At 40.5% G+C, this 26,931-nt stretch overlaps 1 protein-coding gene across 2 annotated transcripts in view; it reads right to left on the bottom strand.

Annotated features, from left to right (window-relative positions):
• Nucleotides 1-26,931, bottom strand: part of YWHAQ (tyrosine 3-monooxygenase/tryptophan 5-monooxygenase activation protein theta) — a 47,834-nt gene that overhangs the window by 3,675 nt on the left and 17,228 nt on the right. For both annotated transcript variants that reach the window (XM_034952591.3, XM_063595054.1), the window contains exons 3-4: nt 3,745-3,868; nt 517-680 (exon numbers count right to left, since the gene is read on the bottom strand). In XM_034952591.3, coding sequence (XP_034808482.1) covers nt 517-680; nt 3,745-3,868 — 288 coding nt within the window. The remainder of the gene's footprint in view (nt 1-516; nt 681-3,744; nt 3,869-26,931) is intronic.

Here is a 26,931-nt window from a genome sequence, read left to right as displayed (position 1 = left end):
ACACTCCCAGTTTAAGAACTTACGAGTATGACTGGAATTTTATAAAACTATACATTTAGTAAACAAGCATGTCTTGGTTCTTTCACAGGACAACGGAACAGCAGCAATGCTTAACAGACTTCTTTCCAGTTAAGTAGTACTTATCTCTACAGGGTCCTCTTTATTCTCTCGTTTTGAGCCACTTTGAGGAATGTGGCTGATGCACAGCTGTTCTAGTAACCAAACCTGGCAGGCATGACTTTCTAATCTTTTATGTTTCCTTCTTAACATCATTTATCCTTCTTTGATTACTCTGCTCAGTATGCTCTGTAGGCACATCACTGCTTATAATCATAGGGTAGAGTAAGGTGTCAGGGGTAGGAGTAGGTAATCATGATGGGAAGAAAAAGAGGAGATTTCAAAATAAATATAGTAGAAATCATCCCTGGGTATCCAAGTAAAATACCTATAAATTAACATACCTGGTATCTCAAATAACTGTAGCTAAAGTAGGTATTTCCTGGACACACATCTTACCGTTTTAGCCAGCGTGCAGGCAAGCTCTGGGTTATTAAGAATCTCATAGTAAAATACAGAAAAGTTAAGAGCAAGCCCCAGGCGGATTGGGTGTGTGGGTTGCATCTCTTTCTTGCTTATATCAAATGCCTCTTGGTAAGCTCCTTGGGAATTATCTATCGTTTCTGTGAAGAGCAAAAAATAAGAAGTGCAATATTAAAAATAACCATCCAGTACACAGTACATTAACAACTTGAACATATGCTACTAGCTCTTGGTAGAACCAAGATTTTTTCTCTGTATGGGTCTTTTAAAATCATGGTAGCTAACAAAAAACATTATCGTGGCCAGGTGCGGTGGCTCACGCCTATAATCCCAGCACTTTGGGAGGCCGAGGTGGGTGGATCACTTGAGATCAGGAGTTCAAGACCAGTCTAGCCAACATGGCGAAACCCCATCTCTACTAAAAATACAAAAATTAGCCAGGCGTGATGGCGGGCATCTGTAATCCCAGCTACTCAGGAGGCTGAGGCATGAGAATCGCTTGAACCTGGGAGGCTGAGGTTGCAGTGAGCCGACATCACACCACTGCACTCCAGCTTGGGCGACAGAACGATACTCTGTCTCAAAAACAAACAAACAAAAACAATATTGTGTACTGGGTATTTAAGAACTTGTTTATGGCCAGGTGCAGTGGCTCATGCCTCTAATGCCAACACTTTGGGAAGGTGAGGCAGGGGGATCACTTGAACCTGAAGAGTTCAAGACCAGCCTGGGCAACACAGGGAGATCTTATCCCTGTCTCTACAAAAAATAATAATAATAAAAAATAGCTAGGCATGGTAGTGTGTGCCTGTAGCTCTAGCTACTTGGGAGGCTGAGGTGGGAGGACCCCTTGAGCCCAGGAGGTTGAAGCTGCAGTGAGCCAAGATCATGCTGCTGCACTCCCAACCTGGGTGACAGTTTGTCTCAAACAAACAAACAAAACAAAAAACCAGTTTAGACTGTTGCTTACATATAAACAGCTTAATGGAAAAAAAACATGAGGTATTATAGTAAATCAGACTTTTTTCCATACCTAGGCTAAAACTATTTTCTTATTTTATGTCTTTTAATTCTATTACTTGGAAATGCAGCAATTAAAAATAATTTGACTGGAATAATTTACAGTGGCTCACGCCTGTAATCCTAACACTTTGGGAGTCTGAGGCAGGCAGATCACCTGAGGTTGGAGGTACAAGACCAGCCTTACCAACATGGAGAAACCCCGTCTCTACTAATAATACAAAAATTAGATGGGAGTGGTGATGCATGCCTGTAATCCCAGCTACTTGGGAGGCTAGGCACGAGCCTCACTTGAACCCGGGAGGCGGAGCTTATGGTGAGCCAAGATCGCGCCATTGCACTTCAACCTGGGCAACAAGAGCAAAACTCCGTTCAAAATTAATAATAATAATAATAATTTGACTGGAATACCCTTTCCCTAAATAATGTAAACTTTACAAAGATCATCAACACCAAAATCTCTATTTCTCTGATTTGGAGAAATACTGATTCTTGGTATCAAGTGGTATTATTTGAAAGGCAATATAAAAGTTTCAATAAATAGGACAAAATCTGCTCTGACCAGAGTTTGATTACTAGCCTAATTAAAATGTTACTCCCCCTTCAAAAAATGTTCAGTATTACCAACACTAATCTGATTATACCCATGTTTTGAAAAGGGTAGTTTTCTGTATGAGGCCACTGGCCTATTACAGCTTTAGAGATACTGACGTAAGAGAATTAAGCTATCCCTTTATGACCTGAATTATGTTCATTTTCTTTCCTCTGAAATGGCACATTTATTGATCTAATCCCTGACTGGTACAGCCCGCATGCAATAAGAAGTTCTTGCAGCTTGGCAAATTAGGAAGCACCAGTGTCTCAGCAATTAGGCTATAAAGACAGCCTATCTATGAATCGCAGACTATCAGAATGTACACAGGACTACGTGTGAGACCTGAAAGTGCCAATGAGCTCCTAAGGGTTAAATCAGGTTAAAGCTACAGCTATGTCTCAATCTCCCAAATACTTCTCTTTGGCTTTCTGATACTTAAATGTACAGTTCCGTGCCAGTATCATGTCCAATTCTGCTTACCTTCATGGCAACAGAAATTACACATCAGTAACAGAATAAGTAAGTTTAGTATATAGATTTTGTTATAGCAAGGTGTAACAGTTTCTCAGGTACAAGTTCTCTTTATATACTCAGTTACACTGATATTTAGGATGGCAAAACTCTCATTTTCAGGTCATAGTAACTATTTGTAGGGGTATATCTTTGTAGACAGGGCAAAATTAAGAACAAAACAACAAACTTACTGGAAAAAATAAGGACTGATACTTCTAATACCTAGAACTTGATAAATCTGGTAGCAAGCACATACACTAAATTTAATGAGATCTATCTTATATTCAGCTGCCAGTATCCCAAGAGACATTCACTGCAAATAAATTCACTTCACTTTTTTATTATCAAGTTAGGCAATTTGGTCACTTTTTCTCATATCCATGTTTTCTATGATAGTCTAGGTTAAAAAAAAAAAGGTATTTAATATTAAAATCTATTTTTATGACCACTACTTGATTAATCAACAGTTCCTGTATATTCAACCTTCTCAAGTAAAACCTAACCATGAGTCACTCAAACTTACTGTGAAGTTGGAACAAGTTATACACCAGCAATAACACACTCATTTCACCTCTCCACAGAAATCTGATTATATGTAATTAGCAGTCAATGTTATGACCCCTTAAAATAGACGATAATGAATATGACAAACAGCAAAAGCACAACAACCTGTTTCCACGTTCTGTATGTAATTTCCAGTGATCTGAAGTTTTAAGGCATAATAGAAAGGCCATGTGAAATGCAGAATCACTCATAAAGTTTACACAAAAAACTCTGGAGCTAAAAATATGGTGAACCAAAATTCTAAAAAGCATAAAAGATTAATCCTGTTTTAAATAATACCATATGAGATTACAGAGTTCACAGATGAGCTTAATTTTTTTAAAGAGCATGTGATGTAAATTTATAATCCAATTTTCATTTTTGAGAACATAAGGTAATACTAATTTTCTTGACATACGTTCAATTATTAAGTCACAAAGAGCCTGAAGACTACGTATACTGTCATAGTGTCCCATTTATCCCCATTTCTTTTTTTTATATTCTACTTTTGCCCATATAACAAATAAACTTACGTTTTCGATCATCACCACATGCAACTTCAGCAAGGTACCGGAAGTAATCACCCTTCATTTTCAGATAGAAGACCTTACTCTCTGGATTAGTTGCATTGGCTATTAAATATTTATCCAACAATTCCTGAAATAAATAAGACAGAACATTAGGCACTAAACTTCTGCCTACTGTGCATTATCATTAAATGATAAAATTTCTGCCTAGCGGGCATTTCAATCATTTACTACTACAGTAATACTATACTATACCAGCCTGGACTTGAAGCATGTTCTTAGAGCAGGGGTTAGGTTGTTGCCACTAGTTGCCCTGGGAGGCTTTAAATGATGTAGCCTATAGTTTCTAATGGTAAGGCTAGATTCTAGATTACACCAAACATTGTAATTTGAAACAGCCTATCTGTTCACTCATCCATTCATTCAACATTTACTCATACCTGCTAGGTGCTATAACGGATATAGAGAAGACTTAAAATCAGGCCCCTGCCCTCAAGAAGCTCACCGTCTGTAAGTACACCAACTACATACCAAGAACTAAGAAAGATGTGAATACAGTGCTAAGGAAGCACACAGATGGAGTAGCTCTGCTGGAGATGGCCTCCAGTTAAGACAGGCTTCCCAGGGAAAGAGTATTTGAGGCGTGAAGAAGGAAAAGTAGAAATGCACCAAACAGAAAACAGGGATGTGCACTCATTTTAGGGACAGAAACAAAATGTTTAAAACAACAAGTACGAGGGAGAATACTGCTACTCAGTGCCCTCTGCATTCAAGTATCCATCTAAAATGAGGTAAATACAGGAATCGAGAGTAAGAGGTTTAGAAACTTGCACAGCAATTTAAAAGAATAATTTTAGGTCTACGAAATCTAATTATTTTTTTAAAAAAGTTCTTGAGTATGTCTTTTGTCCCTAATTTCATACAAAGAAATTTTCACTTCTAGTACATGGTATGCTATGCCTTGGAGTATAAAAAGTCACAAAAGACAAATATGATAGAAATCTTCTTAGATTCAATTTTTCTTGATGCTAAGTCATCCATTTAAAAACCTTTTTAGGGCCGGGCGCGGTGGCTCACGGCTGTAATCCCAGCACTTTAGGATGCCAAGGCGGGCAGATAACAAGGTCAGGAGTTCGAGACCAGCCTGGCCAACATAATGAAACCCCGTCTCTACTAAAAATACAAAAAATTAGCCAAGCGTGATGGTGGGCACCTGTAATCCCAGCTACTCAGGAGGCTGAGGCAGGAGAATTGCTTGAACCTGGGAGGTGGAGGTTGCAGTGAGCCGAGATCATGCTACTGCATTGCAGCCCGGGTGACAGTGTGGACTCCATCTCAAAAAACAAAAACAAAAACAAAAAAAGCTTTTTTGTATTAAATATTACAAAGCAAAATGAAATTCTCATAAAAATGTTAAGATACTAATACCTACTTCATTGGTTTGTTTTGAGAATAAAACCAGTAACAGATGTCAAAGCCTGGAATAGTGTCACATGTTAAGTGCTCAGTAAATGTTAGCTAGTATCAGCCTAGGTACACAGTTTGAAAAGCACTGCTCTAGGAAAAGTGAAACTAGTGAACGTTTTAAAGCAGGGAAGAGAGAAGATCCTTTTTACATTTTGGAAAAATAACCACAGATACGCTCAGTTAATATTATATAAAAATACCATCCATGATACCAAGTTGGCAAGTCTGGAGAATTAACTTACTTGGTTGAGTCAAATTCACATAACTGCTAAAGAAAAGGAAGGCTGTTTATAAATTTAAAAATATACAATTCTAACCAAGAACTTTCTTCTTGTTTATCTGACTAAAAGTGGTCTAACAAAATGCAATCATTGCATCCATGTCTTTTTTTTTTTTTTTGAGACAAAGTCTCACTCTATTGCCCAGGCTAGAGTGCAGTGGTGATTCTCAAATGATTCTCCTGCCTCAGCCTCCCGAGCAGCTGGGACTACAGGCGCACACCACCACGCCCAGCTTACTTTTGTATTTTTAGTAGAGACAGGGTTTCACCATGTTGACCAGGCTGGTCTCAAACTCCTGACCTCAAGTGATCTGCCCACCTCGGCCTCCCAAAGTACCGGGATTACAGGCGTGAGCCACTGCGCCTGGCCCATAAGTTATTTTTAAAGAAAATAAACAGAGGCTGCGTACAACAGCTCACACCTACCATCCAAGCACTCTGGGAAGTAGAGGTGGAGGCAAGAGGATTGCCTGAGAGCCCAGGAGTTTGAGACCAGCCTGGGCAACATAATGGGACCCTGTCTCTACAAAGAATTTTTAAAAAATTAGGTGTGGTGGCATACACCTGTAATCCCAGCTACTTGGAAGGCTGAGGCAGAAGGAAGGCTTAAACCCCGGGGGTGGAGGTTGCAGTGAGCCATGATCGTGCCACTGCATTCCAGCCTGGGAGACAGAGCAAAAGAGACCCTGTCTCTCTAAAAGAAAAAAACCAGAAAAACATTAAAAATCCTTTAATTGAAAAAATATTTTAAATAGATAAAAATGTAAAAAAAAATATATATATATATACACACACTTTTTTAAGGGCCTGAGGCCAGAGGAAGTTAAAACACACACAAACACACACACACACACACACACGCGCACGCACGCACAAAAAATTAGTATAAAATTATGTATCGAAGTCTCAGAAGTTTACGCATTATAGAAGTCATGAGTATCAAAATTGTGGCTCAAGTTGGAAAGTTGCTGAGCCAGGAGTGTGGCAAAAGAGGTCATTAGGGCCACACCCAAACTAAAGGCAACTGTGACAAGTGCTGCTCCAGTATCACTATACTCTTAACTGTAAAAACAACAGACAAATCAGATTTTCAGAATTTATTGTGCTCAACATCACCAATATAATTTTAACAGTTTTTTAATAAACTGAGACACTCGAATCTTAAAAAATTATATTACTTTAACTTTTTCCTCTATTACCATTTTCATGTATTATGGATGACTTTCAATTTAAAAACTATTTTTATGAACTGAATTTAGGGTTGTGGTGGAAGGAGGAGGGTAGGAGGCAATAGTGAGATAGTCACAAAAAAAGTTCTAGATCTCAAACTGACTCAGTCATTGGTATCTTTAAATGAGTGGATTCTGAGAAGTAGTATCAAAGAAGGCAAACATAGTATTTATACCGAGAGAAATACCACCTCTGCCTGTACCCACACCAAAGAACTCTAATGTAAAGTAAGATGCCTCTCACTTTTCTTGTTCCTCCAAGTGAGTCAGTCAGTTACAATGAAATTCCACAGGATCTCCGAAAAGATATTATTTATAGTCACAAAAAAAGCTACTCAGTACCTTTAAGACCTGTTAACCATGGTAGATTTGTAAGAGCAGGGGCTGAGAAAAGTCTGACTAGAACAATGGCTTAGGGTGAGGAGTAGGGAAGAGAGAAATTTCCATTCTAGCACTAGTCTCTCCTGAGTCACTCATGCTAGATGTGGGTGTTTCAAGGACTGTGGACAAAGGGCCTTCCAAGGATTCAGAAAGCTGCCAAACAGCTACTGCATTCATTACAACACAGCCACTTATGAGCTAACCTCTCCTTTCTAAAATTATTAACTTTGACTACTAGTTTGCATATAGCCATTACGTATGATTTACAGTGTTGGGCTTTTACAAAGTGACTTGGGCATTACTTCCATCCTGGAGTTTCAGCCAGGTATCATGGTTCTTTGTCAGATGCCACTAGCTCTCTGTGAAGGAAACAACAGGTACAGAATAGTTCCGTCTTTCCATATACTATCAGTAGTAAAGATGTATACTTTAGCTCAACTAAAAGACATAATGGAGTCTGCTTCATGTCTTTCCCAAATAATCAAGTCTGTATCTGTATTATCAATACCAAATATTATTAACACCAGATAGAATATAGCCTATAAATGTATAATATTTTTAAATTATTGTAAAAAACACGGATCAGAGACCAAAAACCCCAAACTGACGCATAACTCCCTGAAAGTCTTTCCCAGAAGTCAGGAGGGAGGGCCAGGTGCCGTGACTCATGCCTGTTATCCCAGCACTTTGGGAGGCCGAGATGGGTGGATCACTTGAGGTCAGGAGTTCAAGACCAGCCTGACCAACATGGTGAAACCCCATTTCTACTAAAAATACAAAATTAGCCGGGTGTGGTGACACATGCCTGTAGTCCCAGCTATTTGGGAGGCTGACACAGGAGAACTGCTTGAACCCGGGAGGCAGAAGTTCCAGTGAGCTGAGATATTGCACTCCAGCCTGGGCAACAAGAGCAAAATTCCATCTCAAAAAAAAAAAGTCACCAGAAGGGAGTATAGTTAGATGTTCCCCCACTGATTTCTTCTGTACATTATTCTTATCAATTAAGCAGGAGCTCCCCCTTGTAAACTCGTTAGCAAATTTTATTATCTTGGGAGTTTTGGTGGGCTAAGACTGGAGGTCCCTCTGGTGCTGACAGTGTTACTTGACTGAGGGTAAAATGTGGATGGTAGTGTGTTCCTTTTTGAGAATTTGAAAACTAAGAGGTCAATGTACTACCCACAATAAAAGATGAACTAGTAATTTGGAACACTCTAGACCAAAGAAACAAGGAAAGTGAAAGGAAAGAATGTAAGTTATTATAGAGGTTGATTTAGGAAATGCTAAAGGAACTCAGAATAAGTTTAATCTTAGAAAAATAGGATGGGAACAATAATAGACTATAACACAAAAGCTATAAAGAATAATGTAAGAAATGAAACTGTTGAGAAATAATATTAATGCAAATTTAGAACAGTAACTATTCCTCCTTTCCCCCACCCCCATATCTTAGGAAAAAAAGGCTTCCAGAAGAACAAAACCCCCATACGATCTTCAAGAGTTAACTATTGTATAAAACAATCCTACTGTCACTTCAACCACTTTTTCAAAATAATTTATTTGGTTTCAGTGGCAAAATTCTGTAACACTCAACAAATTAATCTTTTAATTCTAAATTCATTTATAAGCGATTTCCATTTTACAGAGTAAATAAGCTACTCTATTTAAGAAAGAGTAGGTAACTGTTATGAAGAGCCTTAAAATACACGCAAAATAACAGGAAGCAAAAAAATGTTCTAAGAAGTTTCATTTTCCTAATAGTTTACTGAGGTTCATTAGCAAACACACTATTAACATGCTGAATCTCTAACTTTAGGATACACATATCAGTCATTATTTCTATATTATCAGTTAACCAGCATATTAATAGACCCTAAAATGGAGCATTTCTAAGAAAGATAAGGCCAAATCTAAGCTAGAGATTTTTTTTTTCCCCCTTGAGACCGAGTCTCACTCTGCCAACCCAGACTGAAGCGCAGTGGCTCAATCTCAGCTCACCTGCATCCTTCGCCTCCCGGTTCAAGCGATTCTTTGGCCTCAGCCTCCCCAAGTAACTGGGATAGGGTTTCACCATGGCTGGTCTCGAACTCCTGACCTCAAGGGATCCGCCCTCTTCAGTCTCCCAAAGTGCTAGGATTACAGGCCTGAGCCACGGTGCCCAGCTTAGAGATTTAATCAGTAAAACAAAAAAGGGACAGAGTAACTCTGTGTTATGTGTCAGAATATATGAGTTTTAGAAATTAGATTGTAATTTGTGGAACTAACTTTTATACTATCGTTAGCTCTATAATCTTGTAGGAAATCACACCTTCTCAAGTGTCTGTCTCTGTAACTATGTGATGAGACTATTATGATCTAAAGGTCTCTGGTCTCAGAAACTACCATTTTATGACTATACCTGCTAGAATTAAATCTCATAAAGGATTTGTTGCCTTAACCAAGGAGGCAGTGAATCACCTAAGACTTAATCCAAGTTGATCATATAACATCAATTCATCTATGGAAATATTTTCGATCATTAATAAAATGAATGCATTAAACAGTCAAGTGTCCTTGTGTTATTTTAAAATGTTACTCTAAGAATTGTTGGGCCAGACACAGTGGCTCACGCCTATAATGCCAGCACTTTGGGAGGCCGGGGTGGGCGGATCACGAGATCAGGAGTTCGAGACCAGCTTGGCCAACACGGTGAAACACCGTCGCTACTAAAAATATAAAAATTAGCCAGGCGTGGTGGCAGGCACCTGTAATCCCAGCTACTCGGGAGGCTGAGGCAGGAGAATCGCTTGAAACTGAAAGGCAGAGGGTTGCAGTGAGACAAGATCACCTGCCTGGGCAAAAGAGCAAAACTCCGTCTCAAAAAAAAAAAAAAAGAAAAAAAAAAATTGTTAAGACTTAGAATCCAAGAATGATGAATCAACCCCATTCTGGTGCCCATGTTAAGTTCATTTTCAAAAAAATGAAGTATGGAATGAAGTAAAAATTTTCAGAGATAGAAGCAAACCTTTTTTTTTTTTTTTTTTTTGAGACAGAGTTTCACTCTTGTTGCCCAGGCTGGAGTGAACGGTGCGATCTCGCCCAGGCTGGAGTGCAATGGCATGATCTCGGCTCACCGCAACCTCTGCCTCCCAGGTTCAAGGAATTCTCCTGCCTCAGCCTCCCAAGTAACTGGGACTACAGGCATGCACCACCATGCCTGGCTATTTTTTTTTTCTTTTTTTAGTAGAGACAAGGTTTCTCCATGTTGGTCAGGCTGGTCTCAAACTCTCGACTTCAGGTGGTCCGCCTGCCTTGGCCTCCCAATGTTGGGAATACAGGCATGAGCCACCGCACCCAGCCAGAAGCAAACCTTATAACCAATGCAACTGATCCTATATGCTGTGGGATTTAGCGGACACCACACAGAAGACATCAGTCAAACTCAAGTTGCAAAGCCTAATCAGATCCTTACATCCTTGTATCCACAAGGTTAAAACTTTTCATTTAATCCTATACCAAATTCCAAACCTCTACAACCACATTTTAACAATGAGGTATACTGGAGGAGTAAACTGACCATGTGACCTGGCTGCCCAGGACCATTCCAGTTTAAGCCCACTGTCCTAGCAGACAGATCTCATTTTATTGTCTTTTGCTCTACTGTTCTTTTGCAGATACTGTGGTGTGTTTTTGTTGTTTTAACCAATTGAAGGTTTGTAGCAACACTGAATCAAGCATGTCTATCAGAGCCAATTTCCACCAGCGTGTGCTCAACTTCATGTCTCTGTGGCACATTTTGGTAATTCTCCCAATATTTCAAACTTTTTATGATTATTTTATCTGCTATGGCAATCTGTGATCGGTGGTCATTAATGTTACTACTGTAATTGTTTTGGGGTACCAGAATGCATGCCCACACAAGATGGTAAACTTAATCGATATATGCTGTGTCTGTTCTGACTGCTCCAACAATGGGGTGCTCCCAATCTCTTCTGTCTCCTCTGGCTTACCTATTCCCTGAGACACAAAAATATTAAAATTAGACCAATTAATAACCCTACAATGGCCTTTAATTAAGTGTTCAAGTGAAAAGATGAGTTACATGTCTCTTACTTACAAAAGCTAGAAATAATTAAACTTAGTGAGGAGGACATGTCGAAAGCCAAGACAAGCTAAAGCTGGGCCTCTTGTACCAAACAGCAATGTCGTAAGTGCAAAGAAAGAGTTCTTGAAGGAGATTAAAAGTGCTACCCCAGTGAACACACAAATGATAAGAAAGCAAAACAGACTTATTGATGATATGGAGAAAACTTTATGTGGTCTGGATAGAAGCTGAGGCCAGCCACAACATTCCTTTAAATCAAAGCCTAATCCAGAGCAAGGCCTTAATTCTCTTCAATTCAGTGAAGGCTGAGAGAAGTAAGGAAGCTGCATAAGAAAAATCTGAAGCTAGGAGAGGTTGATTCATGAGGTTGACCGAAAGAAGCCACCTCCAGGAACATAAAAGTACAAGCTGAAGGTACAAGTGCTAATGTAGAGCTGCAGTAAGTTATCCAGAAGATCTAGCTAATATCACTGATGAATGAAGATGGCTACACAAAATACCATATTTCCAATGTAGAGGAAACAGCCTCATACCAGAAGATGCCATCAAGGACTTTCATAGGAGGTCAGTATCTGGCTTTAAAGCTTTAAAGGAAGGCTGACTCTTCAGAGCTAATTGCAGCTGGTGACTTTAAGATGAAGCCAATGCTCATTTAGCATTCCAAAAATCCTAGGGTCCTTAAGAATTATGCTAAATCTACTCTGCCTGCACTCTACAAATGGAACAACCAACCAAGCCTGGATGACAGCATCTGTTTACAAAATGCTTCACTGAATATTTTAAGTCCATTGTTGAGACCTACTGCTCAGAAAAAAAAGATTCCTTTCAAATTATAATTGCTCATTGACAATGCAGCACCTGTTTACCAAAGAGCTCTGAGGGAGATGTACAAGATTAATGCTGTTTTCATGCCTGCTAACATAAAACAACATCCATTCTGCAGCCCATAGATCAAGGAGTAATTTCAACTTTCAAGTGGAATTATTTAAGAAATACATTTCATAAGGCCATAGCTGTCATAGACAGTGGTTCTTCTGACAGATCTGGGAAAATAAATTGAAAACCACCTAGAAAGGATTCACCATTCTAGATGCCATTAAGAACATTTGTGATTCATGGGAAGAAGTCAAAATATTAACATTGACAACAGTTTGGAAGAAGCTGATTTCTACTCTCGTGAATGACTTTGAGGACTTTAAGATTTCAGTGGAAATCTTCCACCTGCAGATGTGGTAGAAACAGGAAGAGAAATACTAGAATTAGAAATGGAGCCTGAAGATGTGACTGAATTGCTGCAAACTCATGTTAAAACTTGAACAGATGAGAACTTGCTTCTCATGGATGAGCAAAGAAAGTGGTTTCTTGAGAAGGATCTACTTCTGGTGAAGATGCCATTAACACTGTTGAAATGACAACAAAGGACTGAAAACACTGCATAAACTTAGTTGACAGAGCAGTGGCAGGGTTTGAGAGGATTGCCTCTGATTTTGAAAGAAATTCTATTCTAGCTGAGATGGCATCAAACAGCATCACATGCTATAGAAAAATCGTTTGAGGGCCGGGCGTGGTGACTCACGCCTATAATCCTGGCACTTGAGAGGCCCAAGCGGGCAGATCACCTGAGGTCAGGAGTTCAAGACCAGCCTGACCAACATGGAGAAACCCTATCTCTACTAAAAATACAAAATTAGTTGGGTGTGGTGGTGCCATGCCTGTAATCCCAGCTACTTGGGAGGCTAAAGAAGGAGAATTGATTGAACCCGGGAGGCAGAGGTTGTGGTGAGCCGAGGTCGCGCCATTGCACTCCAGCCTGGGCAACAAGAGCGAAACTCTGTCTCAAAAAAAAAGAAAAAATAAAAATCTTTTGTGAAAGGAAGCACAAACTGACGCAGCAAACTTCACTGTTGTCTTATTTTAAGCAATTGCCACGGCCACCCCCAACCAGTCAGCAACCATCAACATGGAGGCAAGACCCTCCACCAGCAAAAAGATAAGGACTTCTAAAGGCTTAGATGATCGATTTCTTGGCAATTAAGTATTTTCTATTTAAGGTACATACGCTGGTTTTTAGACAAAATGCTATTGTGCACTTAACAGACTACAGTATAGTGTAAGCGTGACTTTTATACACTGTAGGGAACCAAAAATTTCTGTGACTTGCTTTATTGAGATAATTCACTCAATTGTGGTGGTCTACAACCAAATCTGCAATTATTAATTCTATTTCTTTTCATTCTTAGAAATATCCCACTTTGGAAGACATTGTGTGGTCATCCTGTAGATAAGACATTAATATAATTCAGGCCGGTCATGGTGGCTCAAGCCTGTAATCCCAGCACTTTGGGAAGCCATGGTGGGTGGATCACCTGAAGTCAAGGGTTTGGGACCAGCCTGGCCAACATGGTGAAACCCCATCTCTACTAATAATACAAAAATTAGCTGGGTGTGGTGGCGCACGCCTGTAATCCCAGCTACTCGGGAGGCTGAGGCAGAATTGCTTGAACCCAGGAGGCGGAGGTTGCAGTGAGCAGTGAGCCAGGATTGCACCACTGCATTCCAGCCTGGACAACAAGAGTGAAACTCCACCTCAAAAAAACAAACAAACAAAAAATATTATAATTCAAAATTATTACTTCAATACTTAAAAGGTAAAAAATGAATCATCCTGGTGTACCATTTAACGTTCATATAAAAGGTAATAAAACTTCCTTAGGCATACACTGAGAACCACACACGTGATGCCATCCATAACTAAGAGCAGTTCTTAAGATTGTTTTTATTTTTTTGAGACAGAATCTCACTCTGTCACCCAGGTTGGAGTGCAGTGGTGTGATCTTAGCTCATTGCAACCTCTGCCTCCCGGGTTCAAGCGATTCTCCGGCCTCAGCCTCCTGTGTAGCTGGGACTACAGGTACCCACCACCTTGCTTGGCTAATTTTTTTTTTGTATTTTTAGCAGACGGGGTTTTGCTGTGTTGGCCAGGGTGGTCTCGATCTCCTGACCTCAGATGATTTGCCTGCCTCGGCCTCCCAAAGTGCTGGGATTACAGGCAAGAGCCACCATGCCTGGCTGGTTCTTAAGATTATTAAAAACAAAAAGTTGTCTATATATCAAATGAACAGATACTAATTCAGACAACGAACCATAATATTAACCTCAGTAATGCCAAAAAATAAAGCAACTTTGGTAATGATACATTAGAGCTTTTAATTTGTAAATATCCTTTCCCTCCTCCTCTATTCAATTATCCTTTAATATAATAACTCCTGGCCAGGTGTGGTGGCTCATGCCTAAAATTCCGGCACTTTGGGAGGCCAAGGAATGAGGATCACTTGCAGCCAGGAGTTCCAGATTAGTTTGGGCAGCTAAGCATGATCTTGTCTCTACCAAAAATTAAAAAATTAGCCAGGCATGGTGCCTCATGCCTGTAAGTCCCAGCTACTTAGGAGGGTTGTTTGTACCCAGATGTTCAAGGCTGCAGTGACCTATGATCACACCACTGCACTCCAGCCTGGGTGACAGAGCAAGACCCTGCCTCAATAAATAAATAAAAAAAAATAAGTCCTTTAATAATATTTTATGCCTCCTTAACTAAGTTAAAATGAAACTAGTAGCTAATAGTACACCTACGCACATTTTTTTTTTAAATAGGTACTCCTGAGTAGCTAGGAGTACAGGTGAGTCCCACCACCCAGCTGTCTCCCCCAGCCTGGAACGGAGTGCAGTGCAGTGATCACAGCTTACTGCATCCTCGAACTCCTGGACTCAAGGGATCCTCCCACCTTAGCCCTACTATAGGCACAGGCTACCACACCCAGCTAATTGTTTTTATATTTTGGAGAGACAGGGTCTCATCATCTTGCACAGACTGGTAACTCCTGGGCTCAAGTGGTCCTCCTGCCTCAGCCTCCCAAAATGCTGGGATTACAGGTGTGAACCACCATGCCTAATTAAAAAAAATATATATATATACATATATATATATATATATATATAGTAGGGACACAGTCTTGCTATGTTGCCTAGGCTGGTCTTGAACTTCTGGCCTCAAGTGATCCTCCTGCTTTGGCCTCCCCAAGTGGTGAACTTACAGGCATGAGCCACCTCACCTGACTGAGGAACACTTTTAAAATGTACATTTATCTCCTAAGGTATAAGGAACAAAGTAATTTTTAATAAAACAGTATTTTCAATAGGTAAACATTCATATAGCTAAAGTATAAACACAATGTAGTCAGATATCTGCCTCTAAGAATCAACAACAACAAACAACCTTCAAATACAGACTTACAATCTGTTCAAATATCATGAATGGCCTGACCAGTCAAGTTACAAGCAAAACAAAGTACAATTCTCCCTTGAATTTTTTTTTTTTTTTGAGCTGGAGTCTCGCTCTGTTGCCCAGGCTGAAGTGCAGTGACACGATCTCAGCTCACTGCAACCCCAACTTCCCAGGTTCAAGCAATTCTTGAGCCTCAGCCTCCCGAGTAACTGGGATTACAGGCACACATAACCATGCCTGGCTAATTTTTGTAATTTTTTTTAGAAGAGACAGGGTTTCTCCATGTTGGCCAGGCTGGTCTCAAACTCCTGACCTCAGATGATCCTCCTGCCTCAGCCTCCCAAAGTGCTGTGATTACGGGCATGAGCCACCATGCCTGGCTTTCCTTGATTTTTACACAGTAGATGCATTCCTGGTTAATTCTGTATGTTACTAAAACCATAAAATAGGCCAGGCATGGTGGCTCACACCTGGTAATCCCAACACTTCGGGAGGCTGAGGCAGATGGATCATTCGCGGTCAGGAGTTCGAGAGCAGCCTGGCTAGCATGGTGAAACTCCCCTCTATTAAAAATACTAAAAAACTAGCTGGGCGTGGTGGTGTACACCTGTAATCCCAGCTACTTGGGAGGCTGAGGCAAGGGAATCTCTTTAACCCAGGAGGAGGAGGTCACAGTGAGCTGAGATCACGCCACTGCACTCCAGCCTGGACGACAGAGTGACACTCCATCTCAACAACAACAAAACCCATAAACTAAAACTTTGTCTTTAAATGTAAAGCCAAATTAGGCTTTGGCCTCAGATAGCTCCTCTAAGTTTTTTACCTAACTGAAAGAACAGCTGGACAATTCCTTACGCAGGCCTGGGCTCCTATGTGTTAAGGGATGTGTAGCACCACTGACCTCTGTCCAAAGTCAGTGCTACTACGCTCCCCACCTGAGCAGAAACACTGAGAGAACGGGTATATACAAGTGCTATGGGAGCTCAAAATAAAAAATAATTATTTAATTATGGAGTTAGAAGAATTTTTCTTAAGGTAACAAACGAGAGACAGAAAATACGGGGGGAAAAGGTATTCCAAGGCAAAGACTGGCATTTGAAAAGGTTTATCTGCACTAAGATGTAGAAAGTCACTGAAGGTGGTAATCTTTATAAAAGAAAGAAATTTCAATCACAAAGAGAACTAAAGACACCAATATTTCACAGTATTCACTATGAATTATATTTGACTGACTCAGTGGAATAAGCACTGGGCCAGTAATTTGGTTTTAGAGTATGAGTTTAGATCAAGTTCCTCAGTTTCATCTCGTCTTCTACAAAACACATTTGACCCTTGAACACAGGTTTGAACTTTATGGGTCCACTTTTCTACGGATTTTTTCCAGTCAGGCCTCCCTATCAACAGGTTCTACAACCACAACCAAACATGGATCACAAACACAGTATGAAGGAGACGCAAAACCTGCATGTAAGGAGGGCCGGCTTTTTGAACCCACAGCTTCCAGAGGGCTGAAGAAGGAACTTGCGTATGTGTAGATTTCAGTATTCAAGGAGGTGCTGAAACCAATTCCCCTCAGATACAGAGCGATGGTTATAATAAAAAAAATTCTCCAGTTTTAAGAATCTACAGTAATTCTGAAGCACTAAATCAAAACGGCAAACTCTTAAGCAGATGAACTCAATAAAAATGTTTTCTCAGTTATTTTTCATTCACAAAATGTAGCACAGTGTCTATCACACAGTAGGACTCATTATTTGTCAAATGAACATCAGCCATGGCCTGGCAACATGTTGAAATGGATGCAACAGAAGTGGAATTTCATACAGAATACTACTTTGGAATGATACGTGAATTATTTTATTTATTTTGATCAAAGTCATAATGTGTAATAGGTTAAGACTACTCAAAAATTCCTAAGAAAAAATGATAGTTTCCCCATTCTGTTCTCTTTCTTTTTCTTTTTTTTTTTTTTTTTTGAGACAGGGTCTCACTCTGTTGCTCATGCTAGAATACAGTGGCATCATCTCGGCTCACTGCAGCAGCAACTTCTAGGCTCGAGTAATCCTCCCACCTCAGCCTCCCAAGTAGCTGGGACCACAGGCGCATAACACCACATCTGGCTAATTTTTGTACTTTTTTGTAGAGATGGGGTTTTGCCATTTTACCCAGGCTGGTACCTCCTGAGCTCAAGTGATCCTCCCACGTCAGCCTCTCAAAGTGCTGGGATTACAGGCATGAGGCCACCACACCCCAGCCTCTGCTCTGTTTCTAAGCTCCTTCAGGGAATACTTTCTTTTAAAAATCCTCACTTGATATGTCCAATTCTTGCCCCCTGCCCAAGGCAGCCATCATTTACTAGTTTCTTTACATTCTTTTTGTTGTTGTTGTTTTGTTTTTGAGACAGGGTCTCAATGCATCGCCCATGCTGGAGTGCAGTGGTGCGATCTCGGCTCACTGCAACCTCTGCTTCCCGGGTTCAAGCAATTCTCCCACCTCAGCCTCCCCAGTAGCTGGGACTAGAGGTGTGAACCACCATGACTGGCTAATTTTTTTTTTTTTTTTGGTAGAGGGGGTTTTCACCATGTTGGCCAGGCTGGTCTCCAACTCCTGACTCAAGTGATCTGCCCGCTGTGGCCTCCCAAAATGCTGCAATTACAGGCTTGAGCCACCGTGCCCAGCCTCTTGTACATTCTTTTAAGGATTCAAAACATTTAAAATCTATGTATGTTCCCCTCTCCCTCATGTTAGCACACTACACATTATTCTACACCTTAGCTTTTCCATTTAGTAAGCGCTCTGAGATAATTCCATGTCCATATATTTAATAGCTGCCTCATTCTATATATAACACTATATGTACAGTATTCTACTGTATGGGCACCCTAATTATTTATTTAGTTTCCTCTGAGGAACACTTAAGCTGCTTCCAATCTTGGTATTTCCAACTATGCACCAAATGTACACTTGATCCACAAGATAAATTGTTAAACTGTCCTTCCTGGAGTTAATTTCAATTTATACTCCCACTAGCAATGCATAAATGTTCCCATTTCTCAACATCTTTCTGAACCCAGTGTGTAACAAACTTTAAACACCTTTTCCGGCCAGGCTTGGTGGCTCATGCCTGTAATCCCAGCACTTTGGGAGGCCAAGGCAGGCAGACTGCCTGAGCTCAGGAGTTTGTGACCAGCCTGGGCAACACGGTGAAACCCCGTCTCTACTAAAATACAAAAAAAAAACAAAAAAAAACCCTTTTCCAATCTAATGGGCGAAAAATACCTTACTACAGTTTTATTAGCATTTTTCCTTATCATAAATGCAGGTGAACATCTGTGAGTGTGTGTGTGTGTGTGTGTGTGTGTGTGTGTGTGTGTGTGTATTTTGAGATGGAGTCTCGCTCTGTTGCCCAGCCTGGAGTGCAGTGGTGTGATATCGGCTCACTGCAACCTCCGCCACTCAGGTTCACGCCATTATCCTGCCTCAGCCTCCTGAGTAGCTGGGATTACAGGCACATGCCGCCACGCTGGGCTAATTTCTGTATTTTTACTAGAGAAGGGGTTTCACCATGTTGGTGAGTGTATATCCTTTGCCCTTTTCCTAATGAGTTTTTCCTTACTGCTTTGTAGGAACTCTATATACTAATTAGTTCATTTTTTAGCTGTCTCTCAGATGAAACTATATGTAAACAGCCTGTCTGGCAACACAACTGCATTTAATATTTTTCTTTTTTTTTTTGAGACAGAGTCTCACTCTGTCGCCCAGGCTGCAGTGCAGTGGCATAATCTTGGCTCACTGCAACCTCCACCTCCCGGGTTCAAGCGATTCTCCCGCCTCAGCCTCCCAAGTAGCTGGGATTACACGTGCGCGACACCATACCCGGCTAATTTTTGTATTTTAGTAGAGATGGGGTTTCACCATGTTGGTCATACTGGTCTCGAACTCCTGACCTGTGATCCGCCCATCTTGGCCTTCCAAAGTGCTGGGATTACAGGCGTGAGCCACACGCCTGGCCTAATATTTTTCTATTACTTTTTTTTTCTTTTTTTTTTTGAGACAGGGTTTTGCTGTTGCCCAGGCTGGAGTGCAGTGGTGTGATCTCGGCTCACTGCAACGTCCACCTCCCAGGTTCAAGTGATTCTCCTGCCTCAGCCTCTCGAGTAGCTGGGACTAACAGGCACATGCCACCATGCCCAGCTAATTTTTTTTTTTTTTTTGTATTTTTAGTAGACTGAATTTCACCATGCTGGCTAGGCTAATCTCGAACTCCTGACTTCGTGATCCACCCCCCCCCCCCCCTCAGCTTCCCAAAGTGCTAGGATTACAGGCGTGAGCCATCGTACCTGGCATTTTTCTATTACATTAAATCAGATAAAACAGTACCAACACTTCTGACCGACATGAGAAACGCAAGTGAATATGACTGTGACTTCAGCACAAATAAAATAGACAAAGAGGAGACTTTTAGTTGAAATGCAAGTCTGAATTTGTGTTTATTGTCTACCTGACCATATGAAATGGTAACACATTTTAAAGGTTACTAAATTCTTCCTCTTTTTTTTTTTTTTTTTGAGACAGAGTCTCACTCTGTCACCCAGGCTGGAGTGCAGTGGCATAATCTCGGCTCACTGCAACCTCTGCCTCCTGGGTTCAAGCAATTCTCCTGCCTCAGCCTCCCAAGTAGCTGGGACTACAGGTACCAGCTACCACTCCTGGCTATTTTTTGTATTTTTAGTAGAGACGGGGTTTTCGCCATGTCAGCCAGGCTGGCCTCGAACTCCTGACGTAATCCGCCCACCTCAGCCTCCCAAAGTGCTGGTATTACAGGCGTGAGCCACCGAGCCTGGCCAAATGTTACTAATTTTAGAGCAATAAAGAGCAGTATATCAGATTAAAACACACTGCATTCACTTTCAGTATGGAGTACTTAAGAAATGTGTGACTCACAACCTTAAAATAGATTCACAGAAACATGACTTTCTGGTTCTGGCAACACAGTGAGACTGAGCTTACGGAGAATACCTCCCTCTTCTACTAAAAATAATCTAAATGCTAAGTAGAAATACTTTAAATAAAAATAGAAAAAACATACAGTAGAGCTTCAAAGAAAAGAGGGGAAATACATCCAGGTGCTAGATAGGAGGAAAGAAAGCTACAGCAATAAGTGAAAGTTTACAACACAACAACAGTGTGGAGGAGGGTGAGGACCCTAGAAGAACTTTGTCATCGCTGAGAAGTAGCCAAAAATCTACTTCCTGAGTTTTTGGGGGTGCAATCTCCCATAAAAAGCAGAAACTCGAACCTATGTTCTTCTGTGCAGGTGCTAGTCAAACGTTTATTTCATGCATGATGTATGAAAACACAAGCTGAAAATGTTAAAAATGGGCTGGAGCACAGTGTGCCCAGCACAAATAATCAAAACTACTGTGTAAATGGAGAGATTCTCACAATCTAAGGTACACACAAGTGCCATAAAAAAAGCAACATCCACGCTATTAAAAATAACAGGCTGGGCGCGATGGCTCACGCCTGTAATCCCAACATTTTGGGAGGCCGAGGTGGGTGGATCACTTGAGGTCAGGAGTTCGAAACCAGCCTGGCCAACATGGCGAAACCCCGTCCCTACAAACATTAGCCAGGCGTGTTGGCGGGTGCCTGTAATCCCAGCTACTCAGGAGGCTGAGGCAGGAAGATCACTTGAACCCAGGAGGTACAGGTTTGCAGTGAGCCGAGATTGTACCACTGCACTCCAGCCTGAGCAACAGAGCAAGACTCCAAATCAAACAAACAAACAAACAAACAAAAATAACAAAAATACTCAAGGGACGGATTCTCTATCATGAGGCGTCAGCAGACACAAACAGGATAGTCAGTTCCCAAGAGCTTTAAAACTGTGTATAATAACACATCAATATGCTGAAAATAATTAAATAATCTTTTAAAGATGTTGAGGCTGGATACATAGGGTTACTACAGGATTTTCTTCACCTCTACCTAAGTTTGAAATTTTTCCTGACTAAAACAATCAAAAAGATTTTAAAAGAAAAACAGAAGCCAGGAGAAATGAACCACATATACAGTGAATTTTAAAAGGCAGCTTGGAGGTGGGAGAAGCGGAAGGGCTTTTAGAATAAAAAAAAAATGAAAACAACTTTAAAATTGGAGATGGACAAAGAAAATTAATAAAACAAAAGGCATATTTGAATAAACTACTCAGAATACAGAATAAAGAATAAGACAAAAAAAAGTGGAAAAATTATAAGATGCGAATAGAAAGAGAAGGTCTAAGGTAATAGCCAACAGGTATTTCAGGAGAGAACAGAAAGAATGAGGATGAGATGTTATTCTGGGATAATGGCCGAGACTCCCAGTAATGGGATAAATACCTTGAGATTGGAAAAGCACAATAAATCCCAAGCAAGATAAAAAAAAATCATACCTAGATCATGGTAAAATTGCAGAATGCCAAAGACAAGAAAATTCTTAAAAGCAACCAGAGAAATGACACATTACCATAAAGGAAGAAACAACAATATGACAGCTGATTTTTCATCAGAAAACAATCAAGTAAGTATCTTCAAAGTGCGGAGAAAAACAACTGTCAACTAGAATTCCGTAACCAATTAAAGTACCACACAAAAACAGTGCAAAAACATAAAGACATTTCCAGAAAGACAGAAGTTCCCACTCACAGATCATTACTAAAAGAAACTTTTTTAGAGTGGGAAGGAAGAAGTAATGGAATAAAAGAAGTCATCAATTAGAGTATTAACAGTCCAAAATAAGAGTACTGTGAAGGACTGAGTTGGCTATTAAAGCAAAGAAGTATGAAGAGGACACGTGTTTCCCGCATCTCTTTCAGAGGATTATCTTAATTTTGGAGGACAGTTACATGATTTTTTCCCCCTTAATCTACCAAGTGTCTGCCTTTTAAGACCATACTTTCTAAAATCTGACAACTGAAGTATTGATTATTTGCTCCAGAAGAAAATGTTTCACTAGAATAATCAAGGATCCTAAATATTTCAAGAGCCCAGTATCTATCTTAAGGTAAATGACAAGACGACATGGGTCCATTTCACTGGTATGATTTAACCAATATCTACATGCTAATAACTCACAAATTTGCTCCTTACCTAGTTGTATCTCAGTTTCTTCATCTGTAAAACAGTTAATGACAGTTCTTAATTCATAGGGTTGTTGTGAAGATTAAATGAGTTAACACAAACTCTGCTTGGTACATAACCCTCAATTGTGTCATACAGCATGACACAAATCTTTCTCTTACATACCATACCAAGTGCCTCCGACATATATTGACATCTGGATGGACCACTGGAACTTTAAACTTTACTCTTTTTTTTGAGACAGAGTTTCATTCTTCTTGCCCAGGCTGGAGTGCAATGGCGCAATCTCGGCTCACTGCAACCTCCACCTCCCGGGTTCAAACGATTCTCCTGCCTCAGCTTTCCAAGTAGCTGGGATTACAGGCATGCGCCACCATGCCCGGCTAATTTTGTATCTTTAATAGAGACGGGGTTTCTCCATGTTGGTCAGGCTGGTCTCGAACTCCCAACCTGAGGTGATCCGTCTGCCTCGGCCTCACAAAGTGCTGGGATTACAGGCATGAGCCACCGCACCCTGCCTACTCATTTTTTAAAAATTAAATTTACCTTCCTGGCACGATCTACTATTGATTCTGCTCCCCTACTCAATTTTCTGTCTTAGGAAAAGTACTCAGTAGCCCTAGGCAGAAACCTAGGAGTCACCCTACTCTTTCTTTGGACTCATTCTCCCTGCCTTCTATATTTAGTCACCCAAGCCCCTGGAAGTAGTTTTCTCCAGGAAGTCAAGACTGATTAGCAAACTTTTCTCAGACAAGTAAGCATAGTATACTTTGAGAACATATATTTCCCTTCTCTTTAGAGCCACTGAGAGAAAAGATATTTTCTTGTCCGGGTTTGATACATAAGGACACTGAAGGATCCAATGTACAGTCTAAAAAAGTGTGAACCACAATCAGTGCACTAACAAATCTACCCCCCACTGTGGAGACGATGGTCATTCAACATTTGAGCAGCATCCAACTCTTCTCTGTCATACCACACTTACTAAACAATTTCCTGATTATGTCTTGATTCCTACGTGAGTCTATCTGCCTCCTGAAAGAGAACATACTAGTCATGTCAACACAGTACTGCAATCTTTGTGCTAGTTATGGCTCACTGTAAATGAATAAGCTAACTTTCCTGGTTTTATGCACCAGTCGCATGAGCTTCATCACTGTGGATCTAGGCTTGAAAGATTGCTCCACCCTGGTATAGCTCACAAAGCTAAAGGCCACACCATGAATTGCAGTAAACTCACAAGAGTAATGCTAACCCTCCCACTCCATCTTTTGGGAAATACCCCCCAACACATACACACTCCTAACTTCTCTGTAGTGTTACATGGCTTAGTATCATTACATATTTTGAAATATGTATATCTACTAGATCCCAAACCTGTTTCTATACTCTTTTTTTGAGGCTAGGTCTCACTGTGTCACCCAGAGGCTGGAATGCAGTGGTGCGATGTCAGCTCACTACAACCTCTGCCTCCCGGGTTCAAGCGATTCTCGTGCCTCAGCCACCCGAGTAGCTGGGATTACAGGTGTGCACCACCACGCCCAGCTAATTTTCGTATTTTTAGCAGATGAGGTTTGGCCATGTTGGCCAGGCTGGTCTCAAACTCCTGGGCTCATGTGATCCACCCGCCTTGGCCTCCCAAAGTGCTGGAATTACAGGCGTGAGCCACTGCGCCCATCCCTGTTTCTACACTTACATTACTTATTTCTACCAATTATTCCCTCACCCTCTGATCTCCCAGCCACCTACGTTCATCCACACTACCTCTGAGTTTTCACTCTCCATTTCCCATTCCACCACAAATTGCCAAAGTCCTACTGATTTCACCTTTTCACAGTGTCACAGTATTTTTGAAAATCTATCTTCTCAGTCTCATTCCTATTTCTATTACCCAAGTTAACTGTATCATTTCACCTCAACTACTCCAATAATCTAACTGATCTACCAGGTTTTGGGGTTCTTCTTTCTCGGATCCAGTTTACACCTTGCTGCCAGATTAATCTTAAATTCCATTGTGGGCACGTTAACTCCTTCTCAAAACCCCCAATGGTCTGTTAAAGGATAAACTTAAGGCCAGACATTGTTCTGCAGACTCAAGGTCCTGCAGAATCAGACCCTAACCTAGAGCTTCCAGGTAATTTAAATGGTAAAGAGATATTGATCCCCTCAGTAACCACCACAGCAGGGTGAGAAATCCATTTTCCTCTGTACTATACAAAGATTGTTATTCTGTGTGCCATTACACAAAAGGAGTTGGGAAGCATTGTCCTAACTGACTGACATCAACCTTATGTCTATTATGACCTTTTCTGGACCAGTAGGAGGAGTGTGGAGCAACAACAAGGTGCCTCCCAAAAACCTAAGTGGCACTCTAAGAAGTAACATATACAAGTATTCTTCATGTCAGGATGCTAGGAATACAGCAGGTATTGGGAGGAAAGTTTAAAAAGCAACACTAAATATCTCCAGCACTACTCAAAGATAAAGCCACCCGAGCCCATGAATACAGTCTTTCAACAGTAAGGCAGCTACACTGAGGCTAGATGCAGCACTATTAGAGTGACTGGTCATGAAGGCCATCCAACTACAGCCTCTTGTTGATTTCTGTGTTCACCACTCAATCTTCTAGTGGTAATTTGGGTCCTCCTGTACATTTACCAACAAACAATAAACATGGCTCGATCATGTCTCTTTGCCTGACTTAATCCTTGGAGCTCCTCTCTCAACAGACCAACAAATTAGACATAGAGCCAACAGGATGAGGGAGGGACAAACCCTCAACCATGAATGTACACTATTTTACTCGTCTAGCACCCTACTACCTCTTCCTTATCCTGATAAGAAGAGGGAAAATCCTTCAAAAATATTTTTTTAAAAAAGTGTTATTGGGCCTTCATATGGAGCACTCATTAATGTGAATTTGCTTTTCTGGATGAAAAAGGATTAACATCAGTATTTGTGCAGACTAAAAATCACATCACATAAAAAGTTTTCAAACTTTTGAGATTTAAGTCTAAAAGGAACAAAAAAGGCATAAAACCCAACATTAACTGGAATATTTGCCAAATTAATGTCATGAATTAAACAATAAGTTGTCATGATGTCAGAGAATATGGGCTCCTCACACTCAGTGGGATATGTGCCACTGTAGTTATAGTGAAAGCAAATACAAGCCTAAGGGTAGGTTTATGCAATCAAGTGGTTTATTATTTTTGTGGGCTAAAGAAAATAAGGAGCTAAAACCCACAGGATAAACAGGCAAAAGAGAAAGGGAAGCAGCAGATGAAGAGAATCCAAGACTCTAAATACAAAGAGAAGAAGCATTATCTCCATGACCCAAATATTTCTCAACATCTTTTCCCAGTCCATCTGATCTCTAGCCACCACCATCCCACAACCCAGGCAAAATTACATACAGTAATATTGCTATCAACATCTGCTATAGCACAGTGGTGTCTTACAGGGAAAGGGACAGCCTTTTTGTGAGCACAGTATTACCTTGCCCCTGCCCCAAACAATTAACCACATAAAAAAAATAAAGATGTAGTTGAGGAAAAATGTTCACCCTGTCTTCCAACTCAGGTACTGAGGTGCTGTGACTGCAGTGGTGAAGATACCTAACAGAAAGATGGTAGCCTCTGACAAGTCATGAGACAATAAAGTAAGGGTATGCGTGAGCTGCAATGTGACAGTATTAGAGAAAATCAGAGGGTTTGTTCCTTCACTTCATCCAATGCAGCCTAACCAATTCCAGATGCTATTAGCAATAAACATAATGTCCAGTCTCTGGGCTCCTATGCTATATCCCCACATTTTAGAAGCTGGATACTGAGTGGCCATAACCGCAATATAAAATGTTCTACCTTCTGCTCCAAGATTCCCAGGATATTCAGGTTCGGAAGAAAAGTTTAATACTTCCACTGGTGACACATACTACATTCCAAATCTGTCAATCTGCATTAAAAACAATTACACATACATCACCATCATTTAGCAACATTTCCAGGACAGTTCTACAAAAAGAACCAAGGCAAATAAACGCCAAAGTCTATACATACTTTCTTCCCCTTAGAGAATTTACAATTTACTAGCATCCATAAGCTGTTTTAGCTACTGATTTGGGAAAGGCATCTGTTTTTTAGCCATTAATTTGTGGAGGAAAAGGACAAATCATAAAGAGGAAACAAAGAACTTTCCTTAAAATGGGGGGCAAAAGTCAAATCTTGGTCTGGTCATAAAGTAATCAAAATGGACAGACATCCTGATACCTAATAAAAGGATGTTGCATTAAACAAAAATAGGTCAAAATTGCCTTGCTAGCTTAGTATATATGGGTCAAGTTTTGCTAT

Source organism: Pan paniscus, chromosome 12 (assembly GCF_029289425.2).
Source record: "Pan paniscus chromosome 12, NHGRI_mPanPan1-v2.0_pri, whole genome shotgun sequence".
Classification (NCBI taxonomy): Eukaryota; Metazoa; Chordata; class Mammalia; order Primates; family Hominidae; genus Pan; species Pan paniscus.
Note: the sequence above shows the minus strand (reverse complement) of the source record. Positions and strands in the feature narration are given on the sequence as shown.